We start from the raw sequence: 22028 nt of genomic DNA, 5'->3' as shown, positions 1-22028 counted from the left end.
CTTATTTATGGAAATATAGACAGCCAGCATTTACTAACACGTTTAAACTTTAACATTCCTAGTAGAAGGACCAGAAACTTTCGTCCTCTACTCCTCAGCCATTGTAGTTCGACATATGCCCAACACGATCCGTTCAGGGTATTATGTTCGGACTACAATGGTCTCTACCACATCTTATCACTTTGCTCTACTAACAATCTTAAATCGCTTATATTAACCGCCTTATCTATGCAACACTCTTCCTCGTAATATCTTTCTCCTAATCCTCGCTTATCTATCTCGGATCTATTCCCGCGATTCGAGCCGTACGTTACGCGGCAGCGTCCCTCGGTCGGTTGGACGGGAGGTGGGCTGTACGTATGCAGTGGGAACCGCGCAAAAAAAGATCGGTTGAGTAGTTGCCGAGAAATCTTGACAACCGACTTCAAAAATACAGTTTTGAGAAAAACTCGTTTAAAGTTTGCGCTCTGCTTATACCTGACCTTGAGCGTCCACCTTTTCGAACTGTATCTCCGAAACTTTTATTCAAATCGACTTGAAAATTTGAGAGAATATTCTCAAGATTCTGTAGAATTTTATACAAAAAAAAATCTACTTTTTCGAAGCCGCCAAACCCACTTAACCCCTTGAAGACAAACATTTTCTGACTGAGTGACCTTCGAGAAGAACTTCTGCGCAAAATTATAGCCTGGGCTAGGGGTGCTTTGATGTGGGTACCACTTTGGACTTGAAAACCAACAGCCTCACCGAGTTTTTCTTATTTTTGTACGTTCGTACATATATTTCTGCGCCATATGCTTGATCTGAGGTGTCCAGGAAAGTGTGTAGTTTCTTTGTAACTGGAACCTTTCCATTTAATATGTGCCTTGAAAGTTGAAATTTATTTAATGCTTGCAGGTCATAACGCTAGTTTTTTCATTCATAATGAAGGTTTAACGAAAGTTAATATTTTTGTCTTCGCTATAAGAGCGGACTACTCAATGAAGTTAAAAATTATTTGTACCACTTTTTTGCCCCATTAATTATTAAAAATAAATCTAAAGTAGAAAAAAGGCTAACTTTGTAAAATGCATAGCACAAACAGACAGGCAAAAAGACGGTCTTGCTATATAAATCCCTTTGCAAAGGGATCTTGAGACATACTCAACCCTGTTGCTTTTTTGAAAGCTTCCAAGCTTTTATCTTGGAAATTTTTTTCCAATTTCGTATTATTCAATGAAGGAGTGGAGAAGCGGCCAAGTATATCCGATTTTAGCGATATATATCTGATCCGATCATTAGTGGTATAATGTATACCCCAATTTTCATAGGGTAGCATGCCAGAAAAGTTACAAAAATCAAAAATTTCAGCTGGCTTCAATACGAAGTCGAACGCACACACATGAAACCGTGTATGCGAATGTTTCAGCACGCATACATATAAAGATCAGTTTGACCGCGGAACAACGACTGAACATCCAAAAAAGTTAAAGCGGAGTCCAAAGCGGAAAAATATTTTGGCGTATAAATTTAGTTGTTTTAAACCTTGGCCCTGGTAAATTTTTATTAAATAATTAATTTTATAACCTTATTATTATCATATGTACTGGACTCTTCCACTCGCACAGTGCATCACATTGATTTGCTCACCAATTCACGCTCACTTTTGTTTTTCTCAGTTTGTGCACAATCCACAAAATATTTATATTCTTGCTTAGCATCAACATCACCCATTTCTCTCTGTTCGTCAGTCTGTATGAACGCATGAATCTCAGTGACTATAGAAGATAGAGATATAAGATTTTGTAATTAGAATCCTATATTATCAACGCAGTTGAAGTTTGTTCCAAATTTTTGATATTCGATGTTGCGCCAGTTCATAAAAGTGTTTTGATAGGGTTGGGGTCAATTCAAACTATTTTTACGTTCTCTTCTTTATATCTACAAAAAATGTTTAGAAGAATAAGAGATATTTATATTCGGATTTCCATACTGGCTTGTTGTATATTTCAACCCGTGGATATCAGCGGATTTAAAATGTATGCCATCCGATTTGGCAGTTTATGTGATAATTGTGCTGAGATCCTCCCGCCCCCTAAAATGAAATCTTTCTGTAGCACCAGTTATTTATAATCACAGAACAAGTTCAGGAAAATTTGACTATTTTTACAGGAGTTGACTTTTTATTCTGTTTCCTTAATAGATTGCTTGAAGTGTTTAAAACGCATAAAAGTATGGAATGACTGAAATAAATATAATACATAACGGTAATTTAAATTTGGTCGAAAATATGAGTACCGGGTATCATATGGTCGGTAGACTCGACTATACCTGTCCTTCTTTGTTAAAATAAAAATGTAATTATTTTTATATTTACAGAATGATTATAATAAGCAGATCAAACATATAATATCCGACATAGATGTGAGTATTAGAGCTCAAATGGAAATAGCCAAACTCAAGGCAGAAGAACAAAAATTAATTGATAAACAGAACGAGTTGACGCAATATATACAACAACAACAGCAATTAGCTCAGGAGTTAAGTTTACAAAACCAAGTAAAAATAAAGAAATTGCAGCAAATGCCAGTGTTGGAAGCTGAAAAACAGCCGAAATTATTAGAATGTAATTCGAACACTTTATACAAAGTACGTATACTTAAACATAAAAAAGAAGTCAAATACTTCATAAATTTATTTTATTATATTTCCTTTATTTTCTTTTGGAATAATTTTGTATTCCTTAATCTTCCTGATATTATTATTTAGTAAAGAACGTAACACATAATACAATACATGTCTTCCTATATAGTAGAAAGTATATATCTATATACCAGTGCACAGTGGTTGGGCTTGTATGGAGCCATAAATACTTTCCGTTGATAATTGGAAATAAATTGGAATAATGAAATTTTAGCACTGTAATTCCACTGCTAAGTAAGCAAGTATTTTTGAGTTGGCATCCAATTTATTTGTATTTAAATTATTTAGAGTATAAAAATGTAACTCCTCTCCCCCTTCCCACAAGCTTTTCAAAATTTAATGAAATGAGGTTCTAAAGATCCTTTTATGATATGTATATGAGATGGATTGAAATAAATATTAACAAATATCTTCTAATAAATGAAATTTGCTGGGAAAAAAATTAGATTTGTCTCTTTTTGGTAGTTTCCTTTGACTTGTTATGAAATTATCGACAAACACAAATGACGAAAACAAAAAAAACAACACAAAAGCAAAGGAAGAGCAGCCGAATTTGACCTTGAATATAGTAAGACCGCTTGAGATTATTAATGAGTATATTCACATCGGCAAAAATCGGCACTGAACCTAACATCTTATTAACTGAAAACATTGGCTAATGCCCTGATATCACTTATAAAGGGGGAATCGGGGGGCACATAATACACAAAAAATTTATAATATATGTAAATGTTAAGTTCAGCTGCCGATTTTCGGCGATGTGTATATACTCATTAATAAACTGAAGCTGTCTTACTATATTCAAGGTCAAGTTCGGGACCCAATCTGCTGTTCTTCTTTTGCTTTTGTGATGTTTCTTTTGTTTTCGTCATTTGTGTTTGTCGATAATTTCATAACAAGTCAAAGGAAACTACCAAAAAAAACAAATCTAATTTTTTTCCAAGCACATTTCATTTATAAGAAATTATTTAATAATATTTTTTTCACTCCAATTAGCATTCAATTAAATTTTATTTTTAATGATTTAAACACATTTATTCTTATATACATATCATAAATGGAACTTTAGAATCTCATTTCATTATATTTTAAAAAGCTTGTGGGAAGGGGGAGAGGAGTTACAATTTTATACTTGTTGGGCCAAGCAGCCACCAAAGAAGGCATATAAAATAATTATAATATGCTAAGCTGCAGCTGTTGTTATCAGCATGTTTCGTCTCTGTTTTGTCCCCAGTTTCGCATGCGCTTTATTGGTATTTGTAGCGTATGCGCTTTGGGGAGCTTTAGTTGAGCTTCTGCGCAAGCTCTTGGTTTGGCGTTTGTTGTGATTTGGAGTTGATTGGAGCCGCATATATTAGGATTAAATTGAGCCCAAAATAAATATATTGAAACTATAATTTGAAACGCGTATAGTTATTCGGCTGCTATTAAAAACTTGGGGGGGGCCTCGTAGCCTAGCGGTTAGCACGCTAGCTCGCTAAGCATGAGGTTGTGGGTTCGATTCCCACTCATGACAAGTGCATGACCCTACACTTTCGGCTTGTAATATTTATAGTGTGTAATTGTAAGCAATTCACAATGGCCTCTTGCCAGCTCAACGGTAGCGTATTTGCCTACCAAACAAGAGGTCGTGGGTTCGATCCCGACCCCCGAAAAAATAAAAAAAATTATGAATTATTATAATTTCGCATGATATTTATGAAAAAGTCAAAAGCGGAACTCCCAGATGTCGAAAAGTGGCAGCCCCACTACATGGGATAAGTCGCGTCCGGCCAATCACCGGGCCGAACGAAAATAACAATGATTACAAGAACAAATACAAGTACAATCGAACCAAATGACACTCCAAAACCGATGACGACCCTTCGCATCTCGAAACGGACACGAATTGGACAATGGAACGTTAGGACTCTGATGGAGCCATCCAGATTGGCGCAGTTGGAGAACGAGATGGACCGACTGCAGATCGCAATTGCTGGCATCAGCGAGATGAGATGGAGTGGGAAGGGAGCAACAACAACATCACAAAGTAATCTAGTGTTGCATAGCGGAAGCAGTGATGGTGGACGAAATGGAGTAGGGATTTATGTGTCGAGGAAATTTAAACAGACACTTATCTCCTGGAACCCCGTCTCTGACAGAATCATCACCGCCAGATTCCGATGCAACGCCAGGCACATCACCATCGTGCAATGCTATGCCCCAACAGAAGACGCCAGCGATGACATCAAAGACGACTTCTACAACGCACTCATCTCATCTCTCAACAAGGTCGTAAGAGGCGACATCAAGATTCTCATGGGTGACTTCAATGCGAAAGTCGGCCCCAACAACACCGGATTGGAATCAACCATGGGCCGGCATGGTATCGGCACGCGAAGTGACAATGGAGACAGGCTGATCGACTTATGCCAGACCTTCCAGTTGGTCATTGGAGGAACAGTATTTCCCCACAGGGAAGTTCATAAATATACATGGACATCTCCAGATGGAAATACCCGCAACCAAATCGACCACCTGTGCATAAGTAAGAGATGGAGGCGTTCGCTGAGAGATGTACGCAATAGGAGAGGCGCGTCAATAGACAGTGACCACGAGCTTGTAGTTGGAGAGATCTCAATCAAACTCCAACGAAAGCACACTGCCACCAGGGCCACAAGAAGACCGACCCCCCTGAATATACATCGACTCAGAGATACTACCCTATCCTCCAGAATGGCAACAGCACTACGCGAACAGTTGACACCACAGCGGAACTGCCCTTGGGAACAAACTTGCAGACTACTGAGAAGTACCGCAGAGGAGATGCTTGGCACGAGACAACGCAGCTGCTCGGAATGGATCTCGGCGGACACATGGGAACTCATCAGCAGACGGAATAGACTCAAGTCGATAGCGGATCACGACGGCAGAGCCAGAGAAGAACACAGGAATCTCTGCAAATTGGTGAAAAAATCAGCTAGACGCGACAAGAGAGCCGAACTGGACAGCATTGCAGAAAACGCAGAAAGAGCAGCAAATACAAACAACATGCGCTCACTGTACCAGTTGATAGGCAAACTATCTGGAAGCTACCAGAGGCAAACCCATCCCATTCGAGACTCAGACGGTAGGCTCCTAGTAGACGACGATGCTCAACTTGAGAGATGGAGGCAACACTTCATGGAGATCAGCTGTACAGAGCAACCAGGCAACACACAGCCCGACTTCAGAAGTATCGTACCCAACAGCAGCGTTAGGATACCCCCAACCCCTCCCTCAATCAGAGAAATACGAGATGCAATCAGGAAGTTAAAGAGCAACAAAGCGGCTGGAGAGGACGGCATATCTGCCGAACTCCTCCAGATTGACCCGCAACTAATGGCCGAAACATTGTACCCGCATTTCAAAGATATATGGGAAAGTGAGCGAGTTCCTGACGCTTGGAAGAGAGGAGTAATCGTTAAGCTACCAAAAAAAGGGAGACCTCAGTGACTGTAACAACTGGCGAGGGATCACCCTGTTGAACACCAGCTATAAAATATTAGCGACCCTGCTGAACGAACGACTTATGGAGAAACTAGAGCCAACAATTCGAGATGAACAAGGAGGGTTTAGACCACTTAGGAGCTGCGTAGACCAGGCAAACACGCTACGCACAATAACCGAACAAGCCGTGGAATGGCGTTCGCCACTATACCTTCTATTCATCGACTTCCAAAAAGCGTTTGACTTAATAGACAGGGCGGCGATATGGCGTGCACTTGCAAGGAAAGGAGTGCCAATCAACATCGTAAACATAGTAAGAGCTATGTATGATGATGCGGACCTGGCAGTACTGCACAACGGAAAAATCAGTGCACCCTTTCAGACGAACACTGGCGTCAAGCAAGGCTGCCCTCTATCACCCCTACTGTTCAACCTGGTGATTGATGAGATCATGAGAGAAGTAAGCATGCATCGACGCGGGATAACTTGGAGCTTCACACAACACCTTGAAGACCTAGACTACGCCGACGATATATGCCTCCTATCACACAGACTCATCGATATACAAGCCAAGGCGTCCGACCTCGAGAAGAGAGCCAACGCAGTAGGCCTCTCCATCAACGCATCAAAGACCAAGGCGATGCGGTTTAATAACTCCAACCAAGGTAGCATCACCATCAGCGGTAAAACAGTCGATTTCGTCGACCACTTTACCTACCTTGGCACCATAATATCATCCAGTGGTGGAGTGGAAAAAGATGTAGAGAGCAGACTGTGCAAAGAAATCAGCAAATAAGTAGAAGAACAAAGCTGCGGATCTTCAATGCGTGTGTAAAATCCATTCTTCTGTACGGAGCTGAGACGTGGCTAACCTCCCAAAGGATGATGACAAAGCTGCAGTCATTCATTAACAAGTGCCTCAGGATCATATGTGGGATATTCTGGCCCAACAGAATTTCCAACAGTGACCTGTGGCGCAACACGGGGGAGGCTCCCATCCATCACCAAATCAAGAAGAAAAAATGGAGATAGATAGGTCACGCACTCAGGAAGAAAACAGACAGCATAGTCAGGAATGCACTGGATTGGAACCCACAGGGAAGCAGAAGAGTGGGCCGCCCCAAGCTTACCTGGCGCCGTATTATAATACAAGAATTATCCCGCAGCAACATCACGTGGGATTACGCTAAGCAAACTGCACCAAACAGAGTCAGGTTCAAAGTCCTTGTAAATGCCCTAAGCTCCCAAGCGGAGTAATAAGAGAAAAAAAAAAAAAAAAAAAAAAAAAAAATTAAAAACTATTAATAGCTCAACATTTGGTGATCCCGACGTGATTTCATCCCGGTTGATTATTGTGAAAACGCCCTTGTTGTTGTTACAAGTTGCATTTTAATCGAATAATGGAGTCTGGAGCTGAGACTATTGGAGCTGCTGCCGCAAACCGGGAAAGGATGCTGCGGAGAAGAGCAGAGGTGACCTGCCAGGAGATGGAGGCGCTGCATCATAAAGTGAAGGCTGCGGCGCGGACTGAGGATTGTACCATTCAGGCGCTGGAGTCAGTGGAGAAGCGTTTGCGTGAGCGGTTCACCGCGCTTCAAGAAGAATTGGAGGAGCTTAATTTTAGCGAGATCGGGAGTGATCTGTATTGGAAATTTTCGCAGCTGGCGACTGATGTGCAAGTGGAAATTCAGGTGGAGGTTGCCAAGCGCTCCATGAGAATCTCTGCCCACTCCACACTTCTCGACGGTGCCAGTGTATCGCCAATGCCATACAAGCCAGCCCCCTCCTTGCCACCGTTGCCGATGCCAACATTCAGCGGCGGCTATGCCTAGTGGCCGGATTTCTGCGCCCTATTTTGGACAACCATCGACAGTCACCCGCACTTGACCAAAATGGAGAAGCTCAGGTGGCTCATTTCCTGCCTGCGGGACTCAGCCCTGGAGACTGTGAGGGCGCTAGAGATTACCGACGCTAACTATGATGTTGCCCTTGACCTTTTGCGCAACCGTTTCAGCAACCGTCGGTTAATCTTCCAGGCTCACATCAACGAGATCCTGCAGCTAAGGGTGGTTGACGTCGGCCGAAATTCAAGGGTGCCTCCTCATCCAGATCATCTTTCAAAAGCTGGACCCCGCTACAAAGGCCAAATGGGAAGACTCTCTGGCAGGAAGCACTGATGACAGCCTTCCATCTTGGGAGTCTATAGCACGATTCTTAGAGCAAAGGTGCCGGACTCTCGAAAGCGTTGACTTTTCTTTGGCGTATTCACCAGTTAACCAAGTAGGCCGAGGTAGATCGTCAAATAACCGATCCTCGTGCATGGTTATTAACGCCAGTCCGGTTCTATGCGCCCTGTGTGGTGTTTCGGCGCATGAGCTTCCTGCTTGTCCAAAGTTCCGTGCTTTGCCAATTGAGGAACGGTACGACGAAGTTCGGCGTCTGGCTCGCTGTTTTGTTCGTCTGGAGGATGGCCATCTCGCTCGCGGATGCTCAGCTTCCCGCTGCTCGACGTGCAATCACCGTCATCATATTCTGTTGCACCCTAGCGGGCAGGTTTCACCCGCACGAATCTCACGTCCCATCGGTGCAGTTTCTGGTGCGAACCCATCCCGCTCAATCAACCCTGTTATGAACCAGGATCGCAATGCTGAGCTAGTGCTCCTGCCAACAGCAAATGTACTCGTTCGTGGTCGATCTGGAGACTTCCTGCCTTGTCGAGCGTTATTGGATTCCGGTTCACAAGTACATCTCATTCCGTCGCGGCTGGCGAATGAACTTCAGCTTGGCCGCTCCAAATGCTCCACAACGGTGACCGGTTTCGGCGGTCCAGTTAGGTCACGGGCTCCCAATTGCTCAGAACACTCGATTAGGCTGGGTGTTTTCTGGCCACGGTGGACTATCACGGGATGTGTCGGCGCTCTGTGGTAGGGAGGACAACCCATGGAATAACCTCTGCAATAATGTGACTGCTGCCCTTTCCGACATTGTTATTGAAGGCCCACCCTTCAATGGGGGGAGGATGTTGGGCCAAGCAGCCACCAAAGAATGCATATAAAATAATTATAATATGCTAAGCTGCAGCTGTTGTTATCAGCATGTTTCGTCTCTGTTTTGTCCCCAGTTTCGCATGCGCTTTATTGGTATTTGTAGCGTATGCGCTTTGGGGAGCTTTAGTTGAGCTTCTGCGCAAGCTCTTGGTTTGGCGTTTGTTGTGATTTGGGGTTGATTGGAGCCGCATATATTAGGGTTAAATTGAGCCCAAAATAAATATATTGAAACTATAATTTGAAACGCGTATAGTTATTCGGCTGCTATTAAAAACTATTAATAGCTCAACAATACTCTAAATAATGTATGTACAAATAAATTGGATGCTTAATAATGAAATTTTGGCACTGTAATTCCACTGGTAAGTAAGCAAGTATTTTTGAGCACCGTTGCCATGTTATACTACTGCCATACTTATTACGGTACTATGAGAGCTATAGGATACAGTCGTCCGATGTATCCAATTTTTATACCCTTGCAGAGGGTATTATAATTTTGGTCAAAAGTGTGCAACGCAGTAAAGGAGACATCTCCGACCCTATAAAGTATATATATTCTTGACCAGGATCACCTCCTGAGTCGATATGAGCATGTCCGTCTGTCTGTCGCTTTCTACGCAAACTAGTCTCTCAGTTTTGGAGCTATAGAGTTGAAATTTTGTACACATCCTTTTTTTCCTTGCAGGTAGTATATAAGTCGGAACGAGATCGGTCGACTATATCCTATAGCTGCCATATAACTGATTGATCGGAAATGCCATAACTTTGGTGTTTTTTAAGTTAGACTTTTGGGTTGGGACTTTCCACACATGTTATGTTTGTCCAACATATCTGTCACACAACGATCGGAATTGGCATAACTTTGGTGTTTTTTAAGTTAGAAAGATGGGACTTGGTACAGATTCTATTTTGGACAAAATAATCTGATTTGCCAAATTTCATAAGGATCGGCCAACTATATACGATCCGCTTTGTATCTAATAATATAAGATGCTTGGCGCCACCTAGCGGACTGCGACTCAACTGCAAGGGTATATAAACTTCGGCTCCGCCCGAAGTTAGCTTTCCTTTCTTGTTTTATTATATATTACAAATTTTTTTTTAAATTTTTGGAAAATATTTCACATTGATATATCAAAGGAAAGTATTTATGGCCACACAAGCTCCATACAACCACTGTGAACCGCTTCAAGTCAAAAATTTCAATGAGAAACAATATTATACGTCTCGGAAGGGGTTAAAAAAGACGAACAATTACAAATCCCAATGGACCACCTCAACTTAGAAGAACGTCAACATCTCGTCAAACTATTAAAGTCATTCCCAAACTTATTACATAATGACGATCTATCCTTCACTAATATGGTTAAACACAGCATTCCATCGACAGACTCAATATCACTTCACACTAAGTCATACAGATATTCCTTCGCTCTTAAGCAGGAAATGCAAAAACAAATAACCAAAACAAATCATTAAAAATAATCATTAAATAAGCAAAGAAATTGACTTTCTCGGCCACTTAGTGACCTAAGAAGGGGTAATAAGATAGAAGCGATAAAGAATTTCCCCTGCCCAACGAACGCTAAACAGATTAAGGTTTCCTTGGTCTCCTTGGTTATTACAGGAAATTCATTAAAGGTTTTGCAAAACTTACTTAACCCATAACGAAACAATTAAAAGGTAACAAGTCGATAGTTATAGACGAAGAGTTTGTAAAAACGTTTGAAATGTGTAAAACCCTACTCTGTAATCAACCAACTTTACAATACCCCGACTTTGAAAAATCTTTCAAATTCAAATTCGGTCCTCTCTCAAGGACCCGAGAACTGGGACAAACCAGTAGCCAGTCCGGTACCGAAACACGGTACTCCACGGTACTTCAGGCCCTACCTATTCAGGAAAAAATTTCTAATTGTAACCGACCATAAACCACTAACGTGGGTCTTTAACATAAACGGTCACAATAAAAAACTTTTACATTGGAAAAATATATAAGACTCATACGAATACGAACTTACCCACACAAAAGGTTTCCTAAACATTGTGGAAAATACCTTAAGTAGGATAGAACCAAACCTAAATGTAAATAAAGTTATGGTCTATACAAAATTGTTCGATGCGACGAGTTTCTGGAAGACGTTTGTGATCAAAATGAACAAACCCTCAAGATAACATCGTACCACACGAATGACAAAAACAATACTGACGTAAAAAATGCCATTTATTCTACAACAAACCTAACACCCTTTGAATTGTTCTCAGGTCGAACTCACATCTTCGACAGGACAATAACTTACAATAATAAACATGATTATCTGCAAAAACTTAACGAATATCAACAAACCCTCTATCCCCAAATCAAAATGCTGTTAACAAATACCGCTCAGAGAAGAATAGCGAAAGCCAACACAGACAGGGATGAACCGCAAACAGTATGTTGAGGTGAGCGACACACTTCTTAGGAAAGAAAATAGACGCAACAAAATTACTCTTATATTCACTAAACATCGCGTCAAGAACAATTACCACGTGACTGTAACGACAGCTAAGGGACAAAAACTGCATAAGTCCAAGATAAGGAAACTAGTAAAAAGGCACATACAAAGTGGGAGTACCCCAACCACAACAAACGATAACACACGACAAACCACTTAGCTCACACTCACTAAATAATATCCTATTCTACTCCTATCATCCAAAACCTCTGTCTCCCCAGGATGCTACACGTAAATGCCAAGTCTTACAATATCCAGGAGATCAAGGAAGATCAACCTATCGCCGCCATAAATTTAGGGGTCGCTTTTATAACTCAAAATTACAAGTCCATCACTTCCTCTCTTTATCTTAAAGCGGACGGACGTGTTTTTTTTGTACGCACTTTAATCTCGCCCTTTCGTTTCCCTGGTACAGTTCAAGGTTCCTCTATATTAAAAACAAATAATATTAATAAATTAATTAATCTTTAATAACACAGGCCAACAATTTCCAACTTTTTTTTTCCACCACGCATAATTTTACCTGCTCTATAACCTTTAGGCTCCCCTGAACCAAAGTCCAGAACAAACATAGGTTCTATCACCCACAGTTTCCGCGGTACACCTAAGAGAAGAAATTGATCAAATTTTACCATATATTGAATTATATAGGCCGTGCAATGGCGATGACTATCATTGTTTCCAGTACATATCATTTTTGAAATGTATGTGTACCAACTAAAATTAAAAAATGGTATCTAGCAGTTACCATATCTTTGGAATACTCATCCAAAGTTGAAATCTTAGATTTTCTACATTAATTTTTGGTCTTCTATGATTGTTCCCCAAACATTTTTCTATGGAAGATTTTTATTTTCTTATTGAAATCAATAGATCATACCATGTTTTAATTTTGGATTTAAGGAAAAACTCGAAATAATTTTATTGAATTTAATATAGATGGTTAAACAATATTTTCTTCAATTAAATTGGAGTTTTTAATCTCATATTTTCAAAAAGTCATGGCTATCTAAAACTGTTTCTTTGTTCAAAACGTATCTATTGCAGGTTGAGCTTGTTTAGCAAAGCTTTACAGAAGTTGTAGATAGCCATGACTTTTTGAAAATATGAGATTAAAAACTCCAATTTAATTGAAGAAAATATTGTTTAACCATCTATGTTAAATTCAATAAAATTATTTCGAGTTTTTCCTTAAATCCAAAATTAAAACATGGTATGATCTATTGATTTCAATAAGAAAATAAAAATCTTCCATAGAAAAATGTTTGGGGAACAATCATAGAAGACCAAAAATTAATGTAGAAAATCTAAGATTTCAACTTTGGATGAGTATTCCAAAGATATGGTAACTGCTAGATACCATTTTTTAATTTTAGTTGGTACACATACATTTCGAAAATGATATGTACTGGAAACAATGATAGTCATCACCATTGCACGGCCTACATAATTCAATATGGTAAAATTTGATCAATTTCTTCTCTTAGGTGTACCGCGGAAACTGTGCTTGTTCTGGACTTTGGTTCAGGGGAGCCTAAAGGTTATGGAGCAGGTAAAATTATGCGTGGAGATTTTTTGATGTTGGCCTGTGTAATTAGTTATGGAATTTAAACTTGCTTCCACTTTTGCTGTGACGGTTGTCGTGCTGTTTAGGACGAAAGGAGATCGTTCATGAGGCAGACTAAAAGTGGATTCAAGGAGTTGATTAGCAGTTTGCGTAAAATCAATGACCAAATCTGTGCGCTCGATACACAGTTTAGTAGTCTTGAACCTCTGAGTGAGTCTCCAAAGCGTAAGAAATCCCCTTTCAGTGATGTGCTTGTGGCAAATAATCTTCAGCCTGCTCAGCCGACAAATATGCAGCCGCTTATATCCTGACCTGAGAAAAATTCGGGTTCCGAATATCTCGGAATTAATGAGCAATTGTACGATATGTCCTCTGTGGCATCGCTTCAAGTGATCCCAGAACCAATAATTTAAACCCCCGTAACAGTCACCAAACAGGATAATCAACCGTCCGGACCCCCGGTACAAACTGATGCCGCAGTATTAGTTACGGCGGCACCAAAACCCTTGCAGGTGATCCCACCATTGAAACACATTTTTGTTTCCCGGCTTGCACCTGATAATTCTGATATTGATATCTCGGCTTACATCAAAGCCAAAACAAAAGTCGACATAAAGGTGGTGAATATTACAAAATTTAAATATTCATACACCAGACACACATCATCTTTCAAAATACGTGTGCCCTAGCAGATGTTCAAGACGATTTGTTCCGCTAACTTTTGGGCAGAGAACATTTTCGTCCAAGAATATCAGCCAAGTACGGTGAAAAAAAGGTAACAAAACCTGTGGGTGTAAAACTCCCCCTTACTGGTTTGGTGAACTCGGCTGTGGCTGACGCAGACGCAACCTAATTGTATGTCCTCGTACATGGTGACCAGCTGGTCGTGACGAACGTGGAGCATGATAACTTCGACTCTGGGTGGAGGACTCCTTGCATCGTCTTCCAATCCTGGATGATACCATTTGCCATACATTTTAAGAGAGAACTCTGTGATGCTGTGTCTGGGCCGCTTGGGTTTATCTCCACTATAATTGAATTACGATCAATCAAAATAAAGAAACGCAGTTAATAATTTAGGAGCCAAAATTATATTGTTCAAATTTCTCGCGGCTAACACGACATAACTTTAGTCGCACCGTGGTCACCATTGTTTGATCATTGAGAATTTTCAATGACGTTCCAAAAAACAAGACTTAATCATGTATTTAAAACGTTATATAATGTTCATTCGCGTACAGCTGAAATGGATAAAAACAGAGTTTATCCAATTTATGATAACATGAAAGGCGAGAGTGACCGCCATAGAAAATATGTTGAACGAATGCTCACTAGCTTAACTTATTATGTTTTAGTACCAAATCTATACAGTAGCTGGTGCTTGACCCGACACTATTTCTATAGCTAATTTATATATGGAAATCAAATTTCATTAGCCGCTAAATCGACCGATTTTTATATGAGATACATAGGTACATTTTTATGGTTTGCAGTATTTTTAATCGCGCGGATCTCAGAGACCATTTGACTTAGAGCTATCAGATTTGGCACAAAGACTCCTATGATACCCCTGCAGATTAAGTGTGTGTAAAAATTTTGCCACGTTCTTTTTCACCTTCAAAATAAAGTTCTAATGAAGAGAAAACTCTGAAAAGTTTTAATCCGAAACTATTCCAATACATAAAATAGATATTAAGAAATTAGGTATTAATCGGTCCATTTTTAGTTAAGTTTTATACTTTTCATTTTGCATCGCTACTGAATTGTTTGTGTTGCTTATTTAAAAACATACAAAAAAATGCAACACAACATTTGGTTTTCTTTGTTTTCTTGTTTAATGCGGATAAAGTGTAAAATTATTAATATTATTTATATTACATTCTATTTAACTATAAAAATACTTTTTTAATTTAGGATCAAATAAATCCTTCAAAGACTGTTGACTTACGGAAAATATTTACTCCGGCGACTGACACAAAAGAAATATTGCCAAAAAATCGTGAGTAATGAAGTAGTAAAAAAAAGGTGATATGTATGTATCAAAACTAAAAATGTGCATATAATAACAGTACTTAGATGTGCTTAATTTTATTCGCCATATATCGCTTTTACAAAGGATACATGATGATAAATTACGTATCTCCTTTAAATAAAATCCTGACTAAAATCAATATTATTTAAGTTTCAAATTTAAACTTGTTTGAAATAGGAAAACTATATGCTTCATCTGCATTTTATTCGCCAACACTACACCCTACTGTGGAAGACCAAGTTGAGCTTGCCAGGAGAATATCTCACTCATTGAGTGATATCAGTAACCAAACATCTAAGGGTCAATCAATGTATGTCAATCGCAAAAAACGCTCTCTAAAATGGGTTCATGAAGGTAGTGCTCAAGGTAACTAGTAGATTATATTGTTAGTGCCAAGATCCAAAAAATGTATCGCATTCGGGGGTATTCGAAATGCCTATTATAATAGCGCCTTAAATAATCCCGTAGAGTAAAACTCGAGGCTCTAAGGTGATGCCATTAACCAGGACTAGGATAAAACCAGGACCCATTTATGTACAATAACAAGAATATCATTAAAAGAGAGATTATACAATACACACGTACATCAAGAGTAAATTATAATTTAGTACATTACATGAAAGCAACTTATGTTTAAAATAGTGGTCAGCACACAATATAATTGCAAAGCATTGTTTATTATATTTACAATTATTAAATTTATAATAACTAATATTTCTTTAATTCAAATATAAATATAATTCTAATAATTATAATTTAAGATTGCCATTGTTCGCCTATACTATTTGCATATCGGCAGGCCCCGCCGACCATTGGTGTAACCAAAGATTATACAATACATACATAGATGAGACACGGTCAGATTTGTTAGTTAATCTGGTTGGCAAAGACGGAACACACATGCAAACGATTCTATTTTTAGAACTCGTTATATATATGGGGGTGTAAAGAAACGTTTGTGGTTACGTATGTAAAGGTCACTGCACGTGCAACGGCGTTAAAATACTTCGGGTTTCAAATTTGTATATCCGACTTTAGCTTTTGTCGAATGAGCAGAAGAACAATATAAATCATATGTATCTTCTGAATTGGGTTAATCACTCTACTCACGGTGCTTGTACACCCTTCCATGTATTTAAAAGGCAGTGAAGGAGACATCTCCGACCCTAAAACTATATATATTCTTGATCAGGATTACCTCCTGAGTTCATATAAGCATGTCCGTCGATATGAGCATGTTCGTCTGTCTGTCTGTCTGTGCCTACGCAAACTAGTCTCTCAGTTTTAAAGCTATGAGCAATTAGTATATAAGTCGGAACTTATAGCGGCCATATACCTGATTGATCGGAATGCCATACCTTTGGTATTTTTATACCCTTGCAGAGGGTATTATAATTTTGGTCAAAAGTGTGCAACGCAGTGAAGGAGACATCTCCGACCCTATAAAGTATATATATTCTTGATCAGGATCACCTCCTGAGTCGATATGAGCATGTCCGTCTGTCCGTCTGTCTGTTTCTAGTCTCTCAGTTTTAGAGCTATCGAGTTGAAACTTTGCACACACCCTTCTTTCCTTTGCAGGCAGTATATAAGTCGGAACGGTCGGGATCGGTCGACTATATCCTATAGCTGCCATATAACTGATTGATCGGAAATGCCATAACTTTGGTGGTTTTTAAGTTAGAGGGTTGGGACTTTCCACACATGTTATGTTTGACCAAAATATCTTATGTACAAAATTTCATAAGGACTATATCCTACAGCTGTCATAGAACGATCGAAATTGGCATAACTTTGGTGTTTTTTAAGTTAGAAAGATGGGATTTGGTACAGATTCTATTTTGGGGAAAACAATTTGATCTGCCAATTCTCATAAGGATTGCCAATTTTCCGACTATAAACGATCCGCTATATATCTAATAAAATAAAATAAGATATCAACTTCGGCTCCGCCCGAAGTTAGCTTTCCTTTCTTGTTCTTTTTAAGTTAGAGGGTTGGGACTTTCCACACATGTTATATTTGGACAAGATATCTTATCAACAAAATTTCATTAGGATCGGCCATATAACTGAACGATCAGAATTGGCGTAACTGTATTGTTCCTTAAGCTAGAATCTTCCATTTTGTTCAACTTAATGCGATCTGCCAAATTATAACTGAACGATCGGAAATGGCACAACCTTGCTATTTTTAGAGTTGCAGTTGGGCAGTTGGGTTACGATTTGAACATTAGCTCAATGTTTAAAATAACGCATTAATAGTCCCGAAATGGCCCGGGTTCGGCTTCCTAGCACATTCAATAAAAATCAGTTCAATAAAAGACTAAAATAACATTAGAAGATATAAATAAAAAAAATTTTATTTGTATTTTATAATTTAGAAAATTTGTATTATTTATATAAGGTTTTATTCTTTAGGGAAAAAAGATCGTATTTTAATCATTTTTTTCATGAATTTTACTTAATTCGATTTTGGTCGACTTCAAAGTTCGTTTGAACTACGAACGTAATTTCTTCCTTTGCGTTATCGTACTTGTGGATCTTCCTTTCTCGAGTGAAAAATTTCATGGACTTGCAGTATCCCCACACTGAGCTTAAACGTATTTCTGTATCCTGATTGGATTTAAGACATATATAATTACATTCGGTAAATCATCTACAAAAAGCAACTGACTAAGGTGACTACCCTATGAGACACGTGATAAAACCTGGAAAATCTTAGAGTTGGTGTTTTTTAAAAAAACACTCCAATCCAAATATTTTTTTAATATTGGGAGGAAAACCCATCCATTAAAGTGTTTGTAGGAGAAGGCTCTGATTTGAAGACTCAACATAGACAGTCGATAAAAATTACAAGAAATTTTTTGTTAAAGATATTTTATATAGATGAAGCCATGCTGAGAGGACGAAATAATACACTTGGAAACTAATCAATTTCTCCAGAAGTCTTGGTATAACGGAACTTCAATTCCAATGTAGTTCTTTTACACCTTTAAAAAAATGCTTGTTATACATTCATAAGAAGAAAATAATATTCGCTGGTACCTATGTTCCTACCCTCGACTGTACCCTAATTTTTACGTGGAATTTGAAACTTTGCCGTTAAATCAAAAAATTTAGTCATTAAATTTCCATTTCACTGTTGAGGCAATTCATATAATCAGTAAAGTTGAATCTCACCCTTTAGAGTGTCACCGATTTGGAGGCATTTTTGACAACAGTTGCGACAAGAAAATACACTAAAAAGGTACACTTTTTTCCGAAAAAAATTTTTTTAATAAAAGGTCTCATTCAATCTTATTTATGTTGCTAGTGGAGATAGCCCTTGGGATGACGCAATATTTGATATATCACTTATATCTGGCCAATTTTGTTAACCCAAAATAAGTGCATCTACCAATTTCGTGCAGCCACCTATGAAGCTTGGTTTTACGTTCACATACATTTTTAGAGGATTTTTATATATTTTTATTCTGATTCCCATATTGCCTTTCCGTATTTTTTTGCAAACTAATCTCTCAGTTTTAAAGCTATCGAGTTGAAACTTTGCACACATCCTTGTTTTCCTTGCAGGTAGTCGGAACGGCCGGGACCGGTCGACTATATCCTATAGCTGCCATATAACTGATTGATCAGAAGTGCTATAACTTTGGTGTTTTTAAGCTAGAATGATGGGACTTTCTACGAATTCCATTTTGGGTCTAATCCGATCTGCCAAATTTCATAAGGATCGGCCGACTATATACGATCCGATATATATGTAATAATATGACTACTTAACTGCAAGGGTATATAAAATTCGGGTCCGCCTGAAGTTACCTTTCTTTCTTGTTTTATTCTGACTCCCTTATTGACTTGCAAAATTTTTGAACGCTCGCCATGACAATCATATCCAGTTTTAGCCAAAATTTTGCAACGTCCCCTTTCACCCTCATAATTAAAATCTTGCAAATGTCTAAATTATAAATAAAAAACAAAATTTAGCCATATCGAAAATATTATGTAATATTAGTTTTTAAATAAAAATTTTTATATTTAATCGTACCAAATAGTTTTAGAAAAGTTTACAAGTTTTGCAGAAATTAGGGAGAAATAAAGAGAAATTTAAAATTTGCATTAAATTGGAGCTATCATTGGGAACATTGGAGTTTATTTTTTCATCTGATTAAATTTCCTAATCACTTATTCTAATTTTCTTGAATACGAGTTGATTACTAACTAACTTAACAAACTAACTAATAAAGTATAAACAAAAAATGTTTTCCTTTTTATACCTTTTCAGAGGGTATTATAATTTTAGTCAAAAGTGTGCAACTCAGTAAAGGACCCTATAAACTGTATATATTTTTTATCAGGATCACCTCGTAAGCCGATACTAACATATCCGTCTATCAGTCCGTCTGCCTATATAAAACGTTGTTAATCAAAAAATTCATAACTTCATAATCAAGGAAGATATACATATTTATTGAGTGTAATAATAATTAAGTAATAATTAAGAGTAACTCTATATTATTCTAATATACAATAAAATTCGATTTTATTACATCTTGGGATAATTCAGGGGAAAATAAATGCGACAATTATCATTTCACGAAAAGGAAATCATCACGAAATCATTATCACGAAAAGGATCATGATCCTCCTGAGTTCATATAAGCATGTCCGTCGATATGAGCATGTTCGTCTGTCTGTCTGTCTGTGCCTACGCAAACTAGTCTCTCAGTTTTAAAGCTATGAGCAAGTAGTATATAAGTCGGAACTTATAGCGGCCATATACCTGATTGATCGGAATGCCATACCTTTGGTATTTTTATACCCTTGCAGAGGGTATTATAATTTTGGTCAAAAGTGTGCAACGCAGTGAAGGAGACATCTCCGACCCTATAAAGTATATATATTCTTGATCAGGATCACCTCCTGAGTCGATATGAGCATGTCCGTCTGTCCGTCTGTCTGTTTCTAGTCTCTCAGTTTTAGAGCTATCGAGTTGAAACTTTGCACACACCCTTCTTTCCTTTGCAGGCAGTATATAAGTCGGAACGGCCGGGATCGGTCGACTATATCCTATAGCTGCCATATAACTGATTGATCGGAAATGCCATAACTTTGGTGGTTTTTAAGTTAGAGGGTTGGGACTTTCCACACATGTTATGTTTGACCAAAATATCTTATGTACAAAATTTCATAAGGACTATATCCTACAGCTGTCATAGAACGATCGAAATTGGCATAACTTTGGTGTTTTTTAAGTTAGAAAGATGGGATTTGGTACAGATTCTATTTTGGGGAAAACAATTTGATCTGCCAATTCTCATAAGGATTGCCAATTTTCCGACTATAAACGATCCGCTATATATCTAATAAAATAAAATAAGATATCAACTTCGGCTCCGCCCGAAGTTAGCTTTCCTTTCTTGTTCTTTTTAAGTTAGAGGGTTGGGACTTTCCACACATGTTATATTTGGACAAGATATCTTATCAACAAAATTTCATTAGGATCGGCCATATAACTGAACGATCAGAATTGGCGTAACTGTATTGTTCCTTAAGCTAGAATCTTCCATTTTGTTCAACTTAATGCGATCTGCCAAATTATAACTGAACGATCGGAAATGGCACAACCTTGCTATTTTTAGAGATGCAGTTGGGCAGTTGGGTTACGATTTGAACATTAGCTCAATGTTTAAAATAACGCATTAATAGTCCCGAAATGGCCCGGGTTCGGCTTCCTAGCACATTCAATAAAAATCAGTTCAATAAAAGACTAAAATAACATTAGACGATATAAATAAAAAAAATTTTATTTGTATTTTATAATTTAGAAAATTTGTATTATTTATATAAGGTTTTATTCTTTAGGGAAAAAAGATCGTATTTTAATCATTTTTTTCATGAATTTTACTTAATTCGATTTTGGTCGACTTCAAAGTTCGTTTGAACTACGAACGTAATTTCTTCCTTTGCGTTATCGTACTTGTGGATCTTCCTTTCTCGAGTGAAAAATTTCATGGACTTGCAGTATCCCCACACTGAGCTTAAACGTATTTCTGTATCCTGATTGGATTTAAGACATATATAATTACGTTCGGTAAATCATCTACAAAAAGCAACTGACTAAGGTGACTACCCTATGAGACACGTGATAAAACCTGGAAAATCTTAGAGTTGGTGTTTTTTAAATAACACACTCCAATCCAAATATTTTTTTAATATTGGGAGGAAAACCCATCCATTAAAGTGTTTGTAGGAGAAGGCTCTGATTTGAAGACTCAACATAGACAGTCGATAAAAATTACAAGAAATTTTTTGTTAAAGATATTTTATATAGATGAAGCCATGCTGAGAGGACGAAATAATACACTTGGAAACTAATCAATTTCTCCAGAAGTCTTGGTATAACGGAACTTCAATTCCAATGTAGTTCTTTTACACCTTTAAAAAAATGCTTGTTATACATTCATAAGAAGAAAATAATATTCGCTGGTACCTATGTTCCTACCCTCGACTGTACCCTAATTTTTACGTGGAATTTGAAACTTTGCCGTTAAATCAAAAAATTTAGTCATTAAATTTCCATTTCACTGTTGAGGCAATTCATATAATCAGTAAAGTTGAATCTCACCCTTTAGAGTGTCACCGATTTGGAGGCATTTTTGACAACAGTTGCGACAAGAAAATACACTAAAAAGGTACACTTTTTTCCGAAAAAATTTTTTTTAATAAAAGGTCTC

At 38.1% G+C, this 22028-nt stretch overlaps 1 protein-coding gene across 26 annotated transcripts in view; it reads left to right on the top strand.

Annotated features, from left to right (window-relative positions):
- Window positions 1-22028, top strand: part of LOC6504358 — a 159454-nt gene that overhangs the window by 81782 nt on the left and 55644 nt on the right. For 22 of the 26 annotated variants that reach the window (XM_044717760.1, XM_014903941.3, XM_001967062.4 and 19 more), the window contains 3 exons: window positions 2359-2628; window positions 15177-15261; window positions 15472-15660. In XM_044717760.1, coding sequence (XP_044573695.1) covers window positions 2359-2628; window positions 15177-15261; window positions 15472-15660 — 544 coding nt within the window. The remainder of the gene's footprint in view (window positions 1-2358; window positions 2629-15176; window positions 15262-15471; window positions 15661-22028) is intronic. The other 4 variants (XM_014903934.3, XM_032455804.2, XM_044717763.1 and 1 more) reach the window with 1 other exon arrangement.

This window comes from Drosophila ananassae, assembly GCF_017639315.1.
Source record: "Drosophila ananassae strain 14024-0371.13 chromosome 4 unlocalized genomic scaffold, ASM1763931v2 tig00000061, whole genome shotgun sequence".
NCBI lineage: Eukaryota > Metazoa > Arthropoda > Insecta > Diptera > Drosophilidae > Drosophila > Drosophila ananassae.
This window is presented reverse-complemented; position numbering and strand designations above follow the sequence as displayed.